Here is a 16,679-nt window from a genome sequence, read left to right on the forward strand (position 1 = left end):
TCCTCAGCAGAAGTGGGGATGCAGCGTGAACACAAAGCTCAAGTTCAGGGTTGGACAGAAAGGCTGTGACCACATAACAGGAGAGCAAATGATTATTAAATAAGTCTTGTATCATATAGATATGTTTTACCTAGATACAGAAATTATATAATCTTGTGTTTTAGTCATATATACATAGTATCAGTAAAATAATTTTTATGTTAACCACAAATATGACTTACCTTCTCTTTTCTACAAACTCACCTCAGAAGGACCAGATCCCCAAAATGAATGAACTGACTTTAAAAACTGCATTGTATCTTCAGAACTAACAGAATAGAGCTGGCTGTGGAGTTCTTGAGCCAGACCCCTGAGGGTCTTTGCTTAATTCTGTGATTTGCAAGGCCATGTGTCCGTGGGCCACTTATTTAACTTCACCAGCTCCCACTTCCTCCTCTATAAGGTGGGGACTGCCTGGCATGGTAGCTGAGATCACAGACTCTAGAGCCACACAACCAGGGTTCAAATTCTTGGTGTGTAACTGACTGGTTATGTTACTTAGGACAAATTGCTATGTTCCTTTTACTTATCTGTAAAATGGGATTAATAAGAGCACATACTTTTTGGAGTATATATTAATAAATACATTAAATGAATTGAATTATTTAAAGAACTTAAACCTGTACCAGTGAGATATATATATGTGTTTGCTGTTATTTTTAGATAAATATAAAATATAAAATCCTGACCTTATAGGATTGTTGTAAAGATTATGCTGAGATAAAGTACACAAAAGTATTTACTATAGATTGTGATATGAAGCTAGGAGTTAATAAAGAGTAGCTGGGTTATTACCTGGCACTGATACTGAGCTGGTAGACACCAGAATGGCTGTCCCTCTTCTGAAGGAGCGTGACTACACAGTACCATTGTTAAACATTTTGAATATCACCCTGTATATACTTATGCATTTCTTAATAATAAGGTCCATTCCTGGGAAAGTGATGTTTTTAAGTAATATTTAAAAATAAAAAGTTTGAGAAGCTTTGACCTGAATATGGCTTTCTTTTTAATTATTAAAGTTTGTTCTAATAAAACAAGGTGCATAAATTTTATTGTGTAGTTGCATTTAATGGAAGAATAAGAATTAATCTGAAGAGAGTTTGAAGCTAAGGTATTTTCTTGATTATAAAAGTGTTTCTGTGGTTGCCAGAGGGGTGGGGGTGGGGTTGGGGGTGGGATGGGGGAGGAATTAGTGAAGGTGGTTGAAAGGTCCAAACTTTCAGTTATAAGATAAATAAGTCCTGAGGATGTAACGTAAGGCATGGTGACCGTAGTTAACAATACTGTATTGTATATTTGAAAGTTGCGGATGTTGACTAAATTTATTGTGGTAATCATTTCACAATATATACATACCTATATCAAGTCATTATTTATATGCCTAAAACTAATATAGCATTATATGTCAATTATATCTCAGTACAAAATAACCAGCTTCGTGGTTAACAAAAACATTTCTTCAGTTGTGCAAAAAAGTAAAAAATAAAAATGTTTCTATTTTCAGGAAGATGATAAAGAGGAAGAAAGTCATTATAGGTTACATTCAAACACTAATGAAGACAAGACTGAAATTTCAGGAGCAATTCATGATATAAATTCATCTTTAATACTTGAAGCACCCAAGGTATTTAGTAAATTTATTTCCCATTTGAATGGCTTGCTGTGAGCTAAAGCTTTTATAAAGAAGACAAAGCTTGTTTCCATTCCCTTAGCTAAATATATACAATTTAAATAATCCCCTCTCTATTATTATTTTTTTAAACTGAAATCTTTTCCCTCTTGTATAACATTGCCACCATAAATCACATAGGCCTGTGTAAGTAATTTTCAAGGAACAAACATACTTTCTTTTATACTAATATATTCTTAAAATTTTGCGGGTGGAACATATTTTTGAAAATAGACCTGCATTTAAAATGTTGTAAAAAATGGCTATACTAAAGAACTTTTTATTGAATACTTTCTAAAAAATGTTATTTAGTGCAACCCTATTTTTGCTTCAATTTTAGAAACTATTATTTTAAAGCTTTTCCTTTTTTATTTTTAAAATGAACTGTGCTTATTTTGCTCTTTGCAGTTAGAGTATGGTTTTGCTTTACTTGGTAACAGCTCTTTTGATATTCTTTACATAATTTGTTGACAGTGTCTCAAACTGATACATAGTCCATTATATTTTTTTAGTGTAGACTTTTATTGGTTAAAATTTCATAACCACATGACATGTTCAAATATGCCCTCTAAACACAACTTGAAAAAACAAACAAACAACTAGGTTGTGGTATTTGGTATATTGTACTAATTTAAAAGTTATACCACAGTGATGTCTAGCTGCAAGCGAGGAAGTAATGAGAAAGAATAGATGCATTTCAGGAATTTACAGTTAGTAATACTTAATAAATAGAACTTAAAATAGGAACTGCCACTGATCCCTTAGAAGAAATGGGGCCTCACTGTGATCAGCATTGAGACACCGCTAAGAGTTCATTCAAAACTCAGCATATCCATAGCATTACCTAGGAGCTCATCAGTGTCCCTGCACATCTCTGACTATTTAACTTCATCGTATGTACTTGTTCTTCTGATTAGTGAAATATAAATTAACAAAAACATACTGTATTTATTCCTTTTTGTCATATATTTTCAATGCAGATGAAAAAAATCTATTTATGCTATATTATCAAAGAATCACACTCAAAGTAGTTGAGACATACTCCCCATATCTTTAGTTTATATAGAATGTTTCTTTCCAAATAGTCTGATTTCTTTTGTTACATAAGCTTCAAAATCCTGACCTTTTAAGTTTTTGCTTTTGTAAGTAATAGTATGAAGTGGGTCTGTATTTATGTACTACTTTCTATATGAGATCCCCGAGTTAAATATTCAGTGTAGCAGTTTAACAAAATTCCTATTTCGGACTGAGAACTTTCAGGTGGTTAATGTGTAACGAGCCTTTTAGACTAGCCATTCACCTTGCCAAGGGCAGATTTCTGCCTCTGGTTTTATTGTTTGCCCCTTTCCTGGGTTGAGAGCTGCGTGGTAGTGAGCTTGTATTCTCGTTTGTAAAGGAGAGCTGTTCTTGTGAACCATGCGTTGGCATGTAACAAAGTCACGGCAGCTACTGCAGGGGTTCCTTTTCCAGCTTTAAGACAGGTGTAGTTAAAAATTTTTTGCAACTTTTTCCCCCCCCAGGAATTTAGAGATGAACCCTATTATAAAGAAGAACTTGTGGACGAACCATTTCTAAATTTGGGCAAGTCTTTCCAGTCCCAGCAAAAAGAGATAGACAACAGCAAGGAGGCCTGGGAAATGCATGAATTTCTGACTCCTGGGTTGCAGGAAATGGGTGAAGAGAGAGAAATGCTTGTTGATGAAGAATACGAGCTGTATCAGGATTGCTTCCCGTCCATGGACGTGTACCCCTCTGCACACACTCAGGAGGCCGCTCCCGCTCCTGCTCTGCCCATGAAGGAGCTCCACTTTGGTCCACAGTGGGTGCGTGAGAGCGAACTGCCTGAGCCTCAGGAAGCAAGACCCATGATGAGTGTGTATTCCCAGGAGACACAGCAGTATGGCTATGGCACTGAAGACGTGGTAAGGGATGTTTTAGAACGGATCTCCACACCTTCCCTGTCTCCTCCCCTTCCTATCCCAGTCCCTAAGCCGTGCAACTTTCCAGAAAACAAAATTGAATGGATAGTTTTATGATTAATCATTTTTTCCGAGATGTACCACACAGTGTGTTGCTGTAAGTAAAAGCTCATCTCTTCTGGGTTACACAACTTTTAGTTGCAGTCAGTAAGCTCCAGTAGCCGTGCTTTATAGTGTCTTTGTTGTTGTTGTTTTTTGCTTTGCCTTTTTTAGTGATGTTTTTCTCCTAATTACCCATTTCAGGGAAGAGGTCTCTAGCCATTTGTGATTTCTTCTTTTCATTCCCTCAGGGAGATACAGCTCAATATTTCTCACATAGTGTATTTGTCAGGGAAAATCAAGGCAAATCGGTTAAAGATATATTGTTGTTTATATCTTGCTTAACCGCAGTGTTCTCTGTATTATGTATGGTACTAAATAGAAAGTCACTGAACTCTGGAAAATTATCTTTACATTTGTGATATTGCCTATTTTAGAACTTGGCAGGAAAGCATTATATTTTAATAGGTTTGCCCTTGCTATTAAATCACCAGTAAACTTTATTTTTTATAAAATTAGAGTTAACTGGTCACCAATTAGAATCTTTCATTAGGGACTTTTTTTGGTGTCTTATTTTTGTTTATTTCCTGCCCTCAATTAAATTCCAGGCAAATGGAAAGAAATTTATTGGGCAGGGATACACAGCAGCATGTTCAGGTGCGGTACGGTGCTCCCTCGCTGAGGTTAGCAACTTCCCTGCGGTGCTGTGTAAAGCGTGTTCTCATTTGCTCTCTCACCGGGCGGATAGAGCTGGCTTTTGTCTTTGTTCCCCTGAGACCATTCCTCCCCTTTTCCCTACAGCCAATGGTGTGGGTCCTTCTGCTGTGCAAGGCACTGTACTGGATGTATCTGTGGAACTCAGAGGATTCCTCATAATAGAGGCTACTGGAGAACAGATGTTTTGGGATTATGTGAATAATACCTCCATATGGGAATGGGTGGCACGTAATCACCTGGTGGTGGCCATAATGTTGTCATTTAATTTTAAGCTTATGTAAGTTTTTAAATATCATAATAAAATACTTCAGTAAAAATTGTACGTCCTGGAAGATTGTAACTGGGAAACCATGAAAGTCGAGTAAGAGAGGAACAAAGATGAAAGTGTGATAAGTTATTGACTGTGCTTATCTTTGGTTTTAGGTTTGGTTAACTGAGTGTTCACTATGCAGATAAGAGTGCCAGGGAGGGTGTAGCACAGGCTTAGAGCTATGAAAATTCACCGGTTTTGGGATCAGCTATTTAAGTAGCAGCATGATCAGGAGGTAGGGAGTCAACCATTGACCTCGTTTGACTCTGTAGATTTATTCCTCTACCATGGTGAATGTTTATTTAAACCCACTTATTAATGTTTAGAAAAACAGATTTGTTGTTTAAAAAATCCAGTGTTTGGGAAAAGCAAGTTTTACAAGCCTGTGTTCTTGCAAATACTAAGTTACCAGTGTTCGTTACTGCTTCCTACAGTATAAACCGTTACTTGAGAAGACCTGTTTTCAGGGCCAGTTTTCCACTATCATTATTGTCCGTTTAAACAACATTATAGTGTTCTACATTTCATCATAAAGTACTAATGCATTTCTGTTTTCCTTCCTCTCAAGATGAAAGAAAATTTTGGCATCGATTCCCAGCCCTCCATATCTTCAACTGAAGGAAATAGTCAACAGGGCAGATTCGATGATCTGGAAAATCTTAATTCATTAACAAACAGCGGTCTGGAGTTAGGTTTGTGGTTTTTGTTTCTCATCAACACAAATTACATTACTTTGCAGTCTTTCTGGGTTTTTTTTGTATGTGATAAATTTTACAGTCGCATTTCATTCATTATGGTGTTTTGGATTTAAATCTGCTTATTAGATAATCTGCTCCCAAGTATCTGGAAGAATAACATGGTTCGTATTTCAACTTAGAATTTTCAGATTCTGTTTTCTGAGAGGGCTGAGTTTTCTCTGCCTTGTTTTGCTTTTTATTGTCAGCATGGATTAAAACTAAAACTAGTACCTTAGGCTGAATCTGAAATAAGTCTCTACTAATATATATTAAAATCTTTGATGCTATTAAGTGATACTGTTAGCTCCCTGAATGGGGTTGTTAAATATTAATAAAGAGAGGCATATTTTAAACATTTATGAAACATTTTTATAGCCATATATTACAGTCAATTTTGGTGCATTAATAACTTAGTTTCCATTAAAGAATCCCGAAAGTATCGTGCCTCTCCGTGCCTCCCCCCAGTATTGATTCTTATATAATTTTGAAAACTTGACTTGAAAAAAATAATTTTTTTTCATCCAACACCAAAATATCAAATGTTATAATATTAGGATCCCTAGATGAAACTGTTAAATTCTTTCCTAGCACTGGGATTTATAGAGCCACTGTTCGGGATTTATGCTGTCCTTCACCTGTTACGACTCTACTTATAGGAAAAGTCTTTGTGGGAAATTCTTGTGTTGTATGGTAATATGTTGTAAGTGGGGGGAGGAAGAACAACAGAAAATTATTCAATAGTTTTATGTGAATTCAGCATTCTGTTAAGTAAAATCCAAAGAATGGCATTCTTTTTTTAGAGAGTGAGAAAAGAAAAAGAATGGAACTCTTAATGAGATAACAGTTACCAATTCCCTGTGATTCAACAGTTAATTTTGAATATCTAAAATTAGATGAGTCTATCCAGTTTTTCATGATGTATAAGTGATGGTGACTAGGAAAAAAATGACTTTTTTCACCAGAACTCACTAAGGATATTGGAGGCCAGAAGTCCTAAATCAGGGTGCAGTGCTCCCTTGGAAGGCTCCAGGGAAGAATCTGTTCTCTGCCTCTTCCAGCTTGCGGTGTCTCCAGCATTCTTTGGCTTGTGTCTGTATCACACCATCCATCTTCACATGGCCTTCTCGTCTTCCTACCCATGTCTTCTCTTCTGTTTCTTATACGGATACCTATCATTGGATTTAGGGCCCACTCAGGTAGTCCAGGATGATCTCATCTCAAGATACTTAATGACATCTGCAAAGGCTTCCTAGCTTCCCCCAAATAAAGTCACAGTCATAGGTCCTGTGGCATGGATATATCTTTTAGGGGGTCCACCATTCAGCCTACTACACTGCATTAATCTAATATTTTGCAAGCCTCTGGAAATAATTTATTTTCAGAGATTATAGCTTAAGGAATGAAGCTGTCTTAGACCTGTCCTCACTAGAAAAGCATTCATAACCACATGCTTTTAGGAAAAATTTTGAGAGCCTCCGGAATGCTACGTGGCAGGCATGAGTGTTTGCTTTAGTGCCAACTATGAGTGGGCTGAGAAATTACTGATGCCGAGTCAATACAGATTTCAGCAGCATACATATTGAGTTAATTCTGCTCAAAGTTTTATTTTGTTCTCGAGAGCCCTGTCCAGCATATGGCAGACTGTTTCAGTCCCAGAACCCTAGTAGTATGTAGTTAACCTGCTGAGTTACCGAGGCAGGCCTTCAGCCTCTCTAAGCCTCTCCATTTCATCAACTGCAGAATGAAGGATTTGGGCTAAGTGTTCTCTAAAGCCTCTTTCAAGCCTCTAGCTCTTTAACCACTTTATTAGTCACAGACAATTTTAGATTTATCTATGAGCAATTAATTTAAAAATTATTTTTGGAGAAACTATGTGTAAAGGGCTATTCATGACCCTATACTTTATCTAAAATTATGTGTCCTCCAAGGGCCAATACTCCTCGTGGGCTATGAAACTAAACCTACACATTAGTGTAATGAATGCCTGAGAGCATACAAGATAAATTTTAAATCAGTAATACATTTAGTGTTACTAGATTTCAGAGAGAAAGTCATTTTTTCGCCAACCTTTGACTACTTCTACTGGGCGTGTGTCTCCAGGGAACCCTGGATGAATTTCTGTCATTTCACCCATGAGTCGGGCATACATACTTAATTGCATGCCAGTCTCGTACAATAGACCAGGCTTCTGGAGGGCAGGGCTTATCTCTGACTATGTTGCCATAGTAGATGCTCAAGAAATATTTGCCAAATGAGAAAGTGACATGCCGCTCATGTTATTTAACAACACGTTAACCTCCCCTCAATCTCCTCTCCACTTGGATTCTCATTGCCTTTGTTTTGTTGACCATTGGATTCTTGTACCCCACCAAGTATAAGCTTTTCAAAAATGTTTCCCATTCCTCTTCTGTAAGCATTAACTTCCATTTACCCAGAACGATCTTTTTGTACGTTCTCTGTTTTTCTAGCCTTTGTGCTCCTGTTATGGCCATTACCTAACAACTGTGCAGGTGCTGTGAGGACTTGGTTTGTTTTATGGGCTCCTGGGTACTGTGTGCACTTGGTGAATGGCTCTGTGCAGTGAAACTGTGTCAAGCACTGTGAGAGATGAAAGTGCACGCCTAAGCACTGCTAAGGGCCCGTGGAGGGGGAGTGGGGCAAAGTGCATGGGCAGTGTTTGTGTGGGGCAGGTAACACAAAGTTTTAAACAAATTGCAGCAACCTGTGAAACCCACTGCTATATAATTCAACAGGCTGCTTTCACCAGCATAGCTGGGTGGGAAGTAGCTCTGCAAATACAGCTGGTTTTCTATTCTTAAGACTCTGGTTTTAGGCCATTCCTCCCAGAATCTTGTTCCTGCCCCGGTCCCTCCTCGGTGGGGAGGAGGCAGGCATAAGCAGAGCTGGAACTGTGGGGCAGGGGTACAGATATGGCTGCTTTGCAGGAATGTGGGCCCCAGTGGATGGGATGGAAGGTTCACGGAGTTGAGGAAAGGCAACTGAGACTTCCTTTTACGTCACCTAAGAACTACAGTTATTTTCATCCCCTTATCAGATTCTCTATTGCAATATCAACTGATTAGATCCTGATTCTGAAGTTTCTAGACAAGATAAAAAGCAGAACTCTTAGTGAGTTTACTAGAAAATTTATTCAGTATGAAGAAATGGAGAGTTTAAGTGGTGCTTATAGGAAAGGCTTTAGAAGAGTATATATTTATTAGAAGTCATTTCTAATTTCCTCCACAATATACTATAAACGTGTGGACTTAAGGGAGGCATTTGATACACAGTTCATCGTATTTGTATAGCATGATAAAGAAGGATTGGCTGGGAATTTATAATAGGCTGGATGAAACTGACACCGGGTGTACCCTGAGAGTGACGATGGATTTGTGCCTGCATAGCGCAGGCCCCTAAGCGTGTGCCGTAGGACTCTGTGCCATAGGACTCCTCTGTGCCATAGGACTCTGTGCCGTAGGACTCTGCACGGTTCTGCCTTCGTTATTCTTTTCTCAGTACGTGGGAAAGTGGCAGAGCTGCTTTGTCAGATGAATTTGCACATTCTAGTGGCCAAATTCTTTACACTATTCCTTAGACTGTTTCCCTCATCTATAAAATACATTTGCTAGCATGTTTTCTCTCTCATAGTTTGATGTGGGAAATAAGGTAACAACTGTAAAAGAATTCTGGAATTTATAAACAAAGCCCTTTTAAAAATGTAAGTGTTTTTATGTGGTTATTTGCTATTCCTTGGAATTTTTTTTTTAAGTCAGTGAAATGTTGGAGTGCCTGTAATTGAGACAGCCACAGTTAATAAAGGAAAATTTGTGGTAAGATTAGAATGCTATCATAAAGGGAATTCTTCTGATAAAATGTTTATATTGCTAAAATGTCATCATCTTTTTAATGAGACCATACTCAAAATTGTAACTTTCCTCTACTAAGCAATCCCTATCCCTACTTCCTTGCTGCCTTTTTTTTTTTTTCCCAGACACTATAAAATCCTCATCTGAGGATATGTTTTCCATTGATTTTAGAGAGAGGAAGGAGAGAGAGAGAGAGAGAGAGAGAGAGAAGAAAGAGAGACAAACATGGATGTGAGAGAAACATCCATCTGTTGCCTCCCGTATGCACCTTGACTGGGGACCGAGCCCAAAACCTGGGTATGTGCCCTGACCAGGAATTGAGCTGCCACCCCTCAGTGTATGGGAGGATGCTCCAAACCAACTGAGCCACAACGGCTAGGGCCCTGGCTTCATTTTTCACCATAGTCCTTGTCATCATCTGATGTGTTAAATAGTTTACTTATTTAGTTTACTATAAGTAAATCTTCTACCTGGACGGGGCTGGCCCATAGTAGATGCTCATAACTATTTGTTGAATGAAGGAAGGATGAGTGAAAGCATTTTGTGTTCACTGTCTTTTTGGTTTACTCTTCAGGCATGATGATTCCCGGTGATGTCCACGGTCCTGGCCTGCTTGTTGAACATCCTGCTGTGGCTCAGAGAAGGCAGCAAGATGATCTGCCCTTATACCAACTCCCCAGGACCCCAGGTGTTTCCAAGACCTCAGCATGCACAGGCGTGTTGTCTTCTAGATACGCCACTGATGCATAGTAGGGTTTCATTTCCTTTTTGCTTTTACATTATAAAATAGTTTTCTTTTTGCTTCTATTAAAAAAAAATAAAAACAGGCATGATATGGTTACACATTTGGAAAATACAGAAAAATATTGTGAATAAAGTCCACTATATTAGGCAATTAGTATAAGAATTTCACATGCATAAAATTTTACTGTGTATACAATTTTGTAATCTTGCAGTTGGGTGCAAAATGGATCACATAGAGTATTTGCTTAGAAAATGGGAAGTTAACAATTTATGTTAACATCTCAAGCAAGTACTCACACAAATGAGGGAATGAATTTAAGAGCAAGACAACCTATAGGAATTGGTAACTGATAACATGTTGGAAGAGAGAGGGAATAGTTGAGGATGACTTGTATTTCTGGAATGGTAAACCAAATGGATAGTGGGACTGTTAGTTCTTTGACATAAGATTGTAGAAGCATAAACAGGTCAGAAGAGTAAATAATGAGTTCAGTTTGAGACATGTTGGGGGTTTAAGTATATCCATAGGATGACAAAGTGAAGTGGAGTCAGTTAGATCCCTGATTCTTGGTATTAATGGTGAGGTCTATCCTGACAAGGATCATTGGGAACAAGATCAAGCTAGTGTAGATAAGACTCCTGGATTTGCATAGTCATTCAGGTGAAGCTCAAGTAATAAGAAGAGCATAGGGTCAAAATGGGAGTCCTGCAAAGCAGCAATATTAAAGGTGTGAATGGAGGAAGAAAATAGGGAAGTGGAATGAACAAAAGATAGAAAGAAGGAAATTGATGAACCAGAGGTTGACCTAAAAACGAAGGGAAGAGTGTGTTTTAACAAAAGGATCATCACAGACTGTGGTCACATGCTACAGGGAAGTCAAGGTAGATAAGACAGAAATATTTTCATGGGCCTTGTCAGAGTGGGTAGTAGGTTGAGAATTGAACCGAAGGTCTGAAATTGGATGCATGATATAAACAGATTAGATAGATGATGATAGATAGATGACAGATAGATAGATAGATAGATAGATAGATAGATAGATAGATAGATAGATGACAGATAGATAGATAGATAATAGATAGATAGATGATTGATAGATGAGATAGATAGATAGGTAGATAGATAGGTAGATAGGTAGATAGATGGATGATTGATAGGTAGATGAGATAGATGATAGATAGATAGATAGATAGATAGATAGATAGATAGATAGATAGATAGATAGATAGAAGATAGATAGATAATAGATAGCTAGATGGAGAAAGATAGTGAGAGCAAGAGAGAGAAAGAGAAAGAAAGAGAATGTGTATGTGTATGTCTCTGTCTTTCTGGAAAAGATGCAGGAAAGGAATATGTAGATTCTAGGAAGGGGTGATTAAACGTAGTTCTTATAGAGGGAGAAGCGAGAGGACAAGGCATACCTAGAGATGAACCTTTGATAGTTTGATATGAGGAAGTTCACCTCCTCCACAGAGACAGATGCCAGGAATGAAAGGAAAGTACAAGTGCAGCTACTCTTTGTACCTTGGGGGCAGGAATCCAAAGTGATTCTGGCCCAGTGGCCTTGGGTTTTCCTCTGTCATTTAGGGAAAAGGCTATCTTCTAAGAATGTTGGGGTGCTAGTAGAGTGGGCATTAAAAGGAGAGGTGTCAGAGTAGAGATTAGCTTTTGAAACAAGGTAGGGGAGTAATGGCTTGGTGGTGGAAGGGAGTTTAGGAAAAGATTGGTCCCTTCTTTCCAATTTCCGAGAGAGGGAGAGACTGAGCGTTACCCACTCGTGGCAGAGAACCAGCAGCTGCTGAGGGCAGAGAAGGTACCGAGAACATTCAGTGAAGAGGTTAAGGCATGGAGTGGTTTCTTTACAGTTCAAGGAGATGCCACAGAGTGATGGGTAGTTTGGCTGGGGAGGCGTTGGGGGTGAGGGATGGGAACCGGAACAATATATGGAGAAAACAGAGCAGCGTAGCACTGTGACAGGAGAGGAGTGAACAGAGGAGTTGGAGGTATTGGCAAAGCATAACAGGGATGAGCGATAGGATGGGATTAATTGGCCCTAATGTTTTTATTATAACCTTAATTTGAGAATGATTTGATATCATCTATTAACACAATAATATTGTCTCTGTTGAGCAACCTGTGACCTTTGCCTAGAGTTTTAGATAGCAACTTCATGAAAGGCTGTTCTTTGCGCTTCTGTGTAGCTCATCTCTGAGTGGGAAGGAAAGACACAGAACCTGGTGGCTTTTCACACAGCAGAACTGGACCAGTGTGCAGAGGGGAGGTTCTGACAGGCCCGATGTCCCAGTGTCCTAACGAGCTCCTGGAGGAACTCAGTGTTAAACAAGCAATGCGTTTGTTTCTTTAAGAGATACCTAGGAGTGGCAGTACTGGAAGGGTTAAGAATATACGTTAAGACTTTTTATGTGGCAAATGACTTTTTAAACAAGACACTTTTGTCTTTTAAATTTCCCTTGTGCTTAGTGTTAATCATTGATTCTGGCTGAAGAATTCAGAAATGGGGCTACTTCTCTAAAGCTATAGAACCGTTAACTGTAAAGGTCTACACAAATCTCCCAGCCCACCGCTCCTTCCTCACACAAAAGGCAAAATGGAAGATCAGTTGTAGCTTACTCTGTCTGCCCAGCTTCTGAGAGGGAAGATAGGCTTTATTCCTGTTCCGTTAATTTTTCTCCTAAAATGACTGCAACAAGCCAATTTCTTATGCAGGCACAGGTATTTACAGGCTCCAATCTGTCTTCGTCTTGGGAGATCCCCCTTGCATTTGGAAGTTGTGTCTTTGGCTTGCTCTCATAGGTTCAGAACACATTTAAATCTCAGCGGGTTCCAGAGGAGTTCCTGTAAGTCATAGTCCCCCTCTCAGTCTTTTAGAGGATGCCCCATGGAGTTAGGGTCATCGGTGAATACTTATTGCCACTCAGGAGCCTTCCTGAGTAATGCATAGATTCTTGTGGAAGACAGTCTTTCGGATTATCAGGGTGTCATGAAGTACTAAGTAGTATCTTAGAGTTTGTTCTTTGCGTTAATTTTAGTGTAGAATTCTGCAGATTTATTTATGTGCGTTGTGTTTTTGCAGTAAGCCAACTTCTCCTTACGTTTGGAGGCAGGAACAAGTACTAAGAGGCCAGACTTACCTTCAGAGTGGGCTCTCTGCAAGTAGACCTGTGGTCAGGCCGGCTGTGATGGCTCTGGAAGGAATCTGAGTGATTTTATTCCGAGTATCCTTCTTTCTTCATAAGGTCACTTGAGATCATGTCTTCAGAACTCACCTGGCTTCAGTCTTTTTCTAACTCATCTTTGTCATCACCTGCTGCCTGAAGACATATGGGTGCCTACAAAGGGGGACATGCACATTTCTCAGACTAATAGCAGATCTGCAATATAGATATGTTGTGGGTGCTGTGCAGATTTTTTCTCTCTTATTTACAGCGACATGACCTGAGAAGGTTTCCCTTGTGTCTGTATTTCCTCACTGATAAAGTAGGTAGTTCTACGGGTTAAATAAAAGTCAGTATGAAGAGCTTCACATAATGCCTTGAACATAGTAAATGTGTAATGAAAGGTCAGCAATGATGCTAGATTACGGTGATAGGCTCATGGGCCCTGAGGTTTATCTAGGGTAGTATTCATTGTTGTTGAGGTTTTTTTAGACACTCAAGGAGATGTAGGGTTGGTTTGTTTGTTTTGTAATAAAATAGGATCAACTCACAGTAAGGAAAACAAGGTGTCAGAGGTTAAGCCTTGGGAGGATGATGAAATTGGGATGAAAGACATATTTAAAATTGACAAGAAATCATGTTGTTGGTATAGTAGGATACAAATGAAAAGAAATATGTTCATGTATTACATACTTTGTTATGAGTAGGGGAGGTAGAACAGGAGGCAGGGTGCCAGAGTGGGGGAAAGGATTGAATGAGTTGTTATATTATGAGCCCCCAATATCGTGCCTGGCACTTAGTGCCTTCTAAATAAATGTTGGTTTCATAGGTTTACCTTTGAGATAAACTGCCAACAATTATGTGTAAATTCAGAACATTGGTAGGAGGCTGAGGAAAAGAAGTGCGTGCATTTGAGAGAGGACTACTCTGGAATGTTTGAGTTGGGAGGAGAAAGGGGAGGTTTCCAGTATCATTCTGTTATCCACACTGCAGGTGAACACAGATGTGAAAAATTAGGGCAGGAGGTACATAGGACTATTACACTAATGCCTTTGCGACTATAATTAGATCTTTGATTACTAATCGGGGCTCTACACAAGGCCAAAAGAGACATAAAGTTGACTTAAGGAAGCAAGTTACCCTTTCTGGCTTGAGCTTTTGTTTCTTAACAAAACTCTTAATCACAATTTACATATTAATAAAATGCACAGATTTTTGAGGGACAGTTTCCTTAATTTTGATCAATATGTAGATTCATATTACCCATAGTCCGATCAAGATATTGAACATTCCATCACCCAAGAAAGTTCGCCCTTGCCCCATGGCAGTGTCTTGCTACAGGCAACTACTCATGTGACTTCTTACACTGTAAATGATTTTTTTTGTTCTAGAACGTATGTAAGTAGAATGATGCAGTAGGACTTCTTTTGCGTCTGGCTTCTTTTCACTCAGCACCGTGTTGGTGTCATCCTAAACTTCCACATGAGGAATGCCTGATTCTTTATGTATACTGGTGTTAAGTAATACCCTCAAAATCAGTGTAACATCTGTATGAGTAAACTAACTAGTTTGGAAAACACCAGTCCCCATTCTCCCTGGTTCCAAATGCTCAATAGTCCCTATGGCGTGTCACAGAAAATTGCCATATAACATCTATGTTTAAAGAGGCAAAAGAAATCTTGAGATAGCTTAGTCACAATCAGAACTCTTCCTGCTTACATCCTTTTAGGGTGCTGAGTTTACTTGACCCTCATATGGCTTAGTATATAGAAATTTTATATGGAAAAAAAAAGGTATATTGAAAAGGAAAGGTCACCTTGGCTATCTGGATCTGCCTGACTTTTGTATAATGTTGACTGTTTTATCTGTAAAGGGATTATATATCATGATCAAGTCTTACTATTAACACCCACCTGTTCACTAATGAGCCTCTCCATCTTTCCTCCCAAATCTGTAAAGAATGATAACTTTGGGCATTTATAAAAAGGTCAGAAATAAAAAGCATTGTTTTTATTGGACTGTTAATTCCCTTGGGGGAAAACTGGTTAATGTAAGAGGTAAATTTCAATTATTTTAAAATTTGAAACTTTAACTGATTGAGCTATTGACCATGTTTAATTACAGTGCAAATTATAAAATTTGAGGTTAGAAATTCCTCGTTAAAGTTTTAAATATGTTTGTGAAAATTTATATCTTAATATGTGCAATAAAATATTTTACTTTCTCAGTTAAATTTTATTTGGGGTTAAAAGGTATATATGCCTTCATCAATGTAAAGTGACTACATTAGTTGGTATGGTTTCTCATCTCCTGTTACTGTATTTCCAGAACTAGTCACACTATCTGGATAAACTTTTCCAAGTTTTATCTCTCTTTAGATATAAAATAATGTGATTAAAATGTGTGCAAACCAACTTCCTGGAGAAAGATATTATGCTTTGAAAAAGTCAATGAGTTTCTTTCAAAAATAATCTTTTTGCTACACACTTTATCCACATTCTAGATAGCGTCCTCCCCTCACCAGCCCCTTCTCTTAATTTGTGAAAGCTAGCAGTTTAGGATATTTTTGATTTTTATTTTTTTAATAGAAAAACTAATAGCTTACTAATATTAAAGCTTGGTCTCCATTCTATTTTTTTCAATTGAAGAATTTAATTCCTATTGTGATAATATATTTGTGCCATAATAAAATATGTATGTGGCTTTTTTTTCTTAATGCCTATTATGAACTGTTTTTGCTCACAACACTTCTGACACCAAGTGTGTGAGTTTTTTCCTTCACAAAACCAATTTTCTCTGACAATAACTACTTGGAGTTAGTGCAGACCCCACAGCATAAAGGTTCAACCCTACATGGCTGCTCTGACTTCAGATGCCTGTTACTAGCTGTTCTTCTGACCAACCAGCTTGAAAATGGGTATTCCCAGGACCCCCTTCCTCAGGTTTGTGGGGATGGCTCACAGAACTCAAGAAAGCACTTTACTTACTATTACTGGTTTATTATAAAGGATACAACTCAAGAGAGGCCAAAGGAAAAGTGGCATGGGGCAAGATACTGAGGAGAGGTGTGGGGAATGCACAGAGCTTCTGTGTTTTCTCAGTACATCACCCTCCCTGCACCTTGATGTATTCTTCAACCTGGAGGCTCTCTGAACCCTGACTTTTAGGTTTTTTATGGAGATTCCATGATGTAGGTAGGATTCTTTACAGCATTAGCCATTGGTGCATGAACTCATTCTCTAGCCCCTCTCCCTATCCCAGAGGTGGGGCTGAAAGATCTAACTCTAATCAGTTTCCCTGGCAGCCGCATCCATCCTGAAACTATCTAGGGTCCTACCAGAAATCACCTTATTAGCATAAACTCGGGTCTGGTTGAAAGGAGCTTGTTATTAATAACAA

The 16,679-nt window shown here is 38.4% G+C and overlaps 1 protein-coding gene across 4 annotated transcripts in view; it reads left to right on the forward strand.

The window, feature by feature from the left end:
- PATJ (PATJ crumbs cell polarity complex component) overlaps positions 1-16,679 on the forward strand; it is a 246,892-nt gene that overhangs the window by 85,412 nt on the left and 144,801 nt on the right. For all 4 annotated transcript variants that reach the window (XM_081145252.1, XM_081145254.1, XM_081145253.1 and 1 more), the window contains exons 19-22: positions 1,547-1,666; positions 3,232-3,633; positions 5,325-5,448; positions 9,934-10,108. In XM_081145252.1, the coding sequence (XP_081001378.1) occupies positions 1,547-1,666; positions 3,232-3,633; positions 5,325-5,448; positions 9,934-10,108 (821 nt within the window). The remainder of the gene's footprint in view (positions 1-1,546; positions 1,667-3,231; positions 3,634-5,324; positions 5,449-9,933; positions 10,109-16,679) is intronic.

Source organism: Miniopterus schreibersii (genome assembly GCF_964146895.1).
Source record: "Miniopterus schreibersii genome assembly, chromosome: 8".
Lineage (NCBI taxonomy): Eukaryota > Metazoa > Chordata > Mammalia > Chiroptera > Miniopteridae > Miniopterus > Miniopterus schreibersii.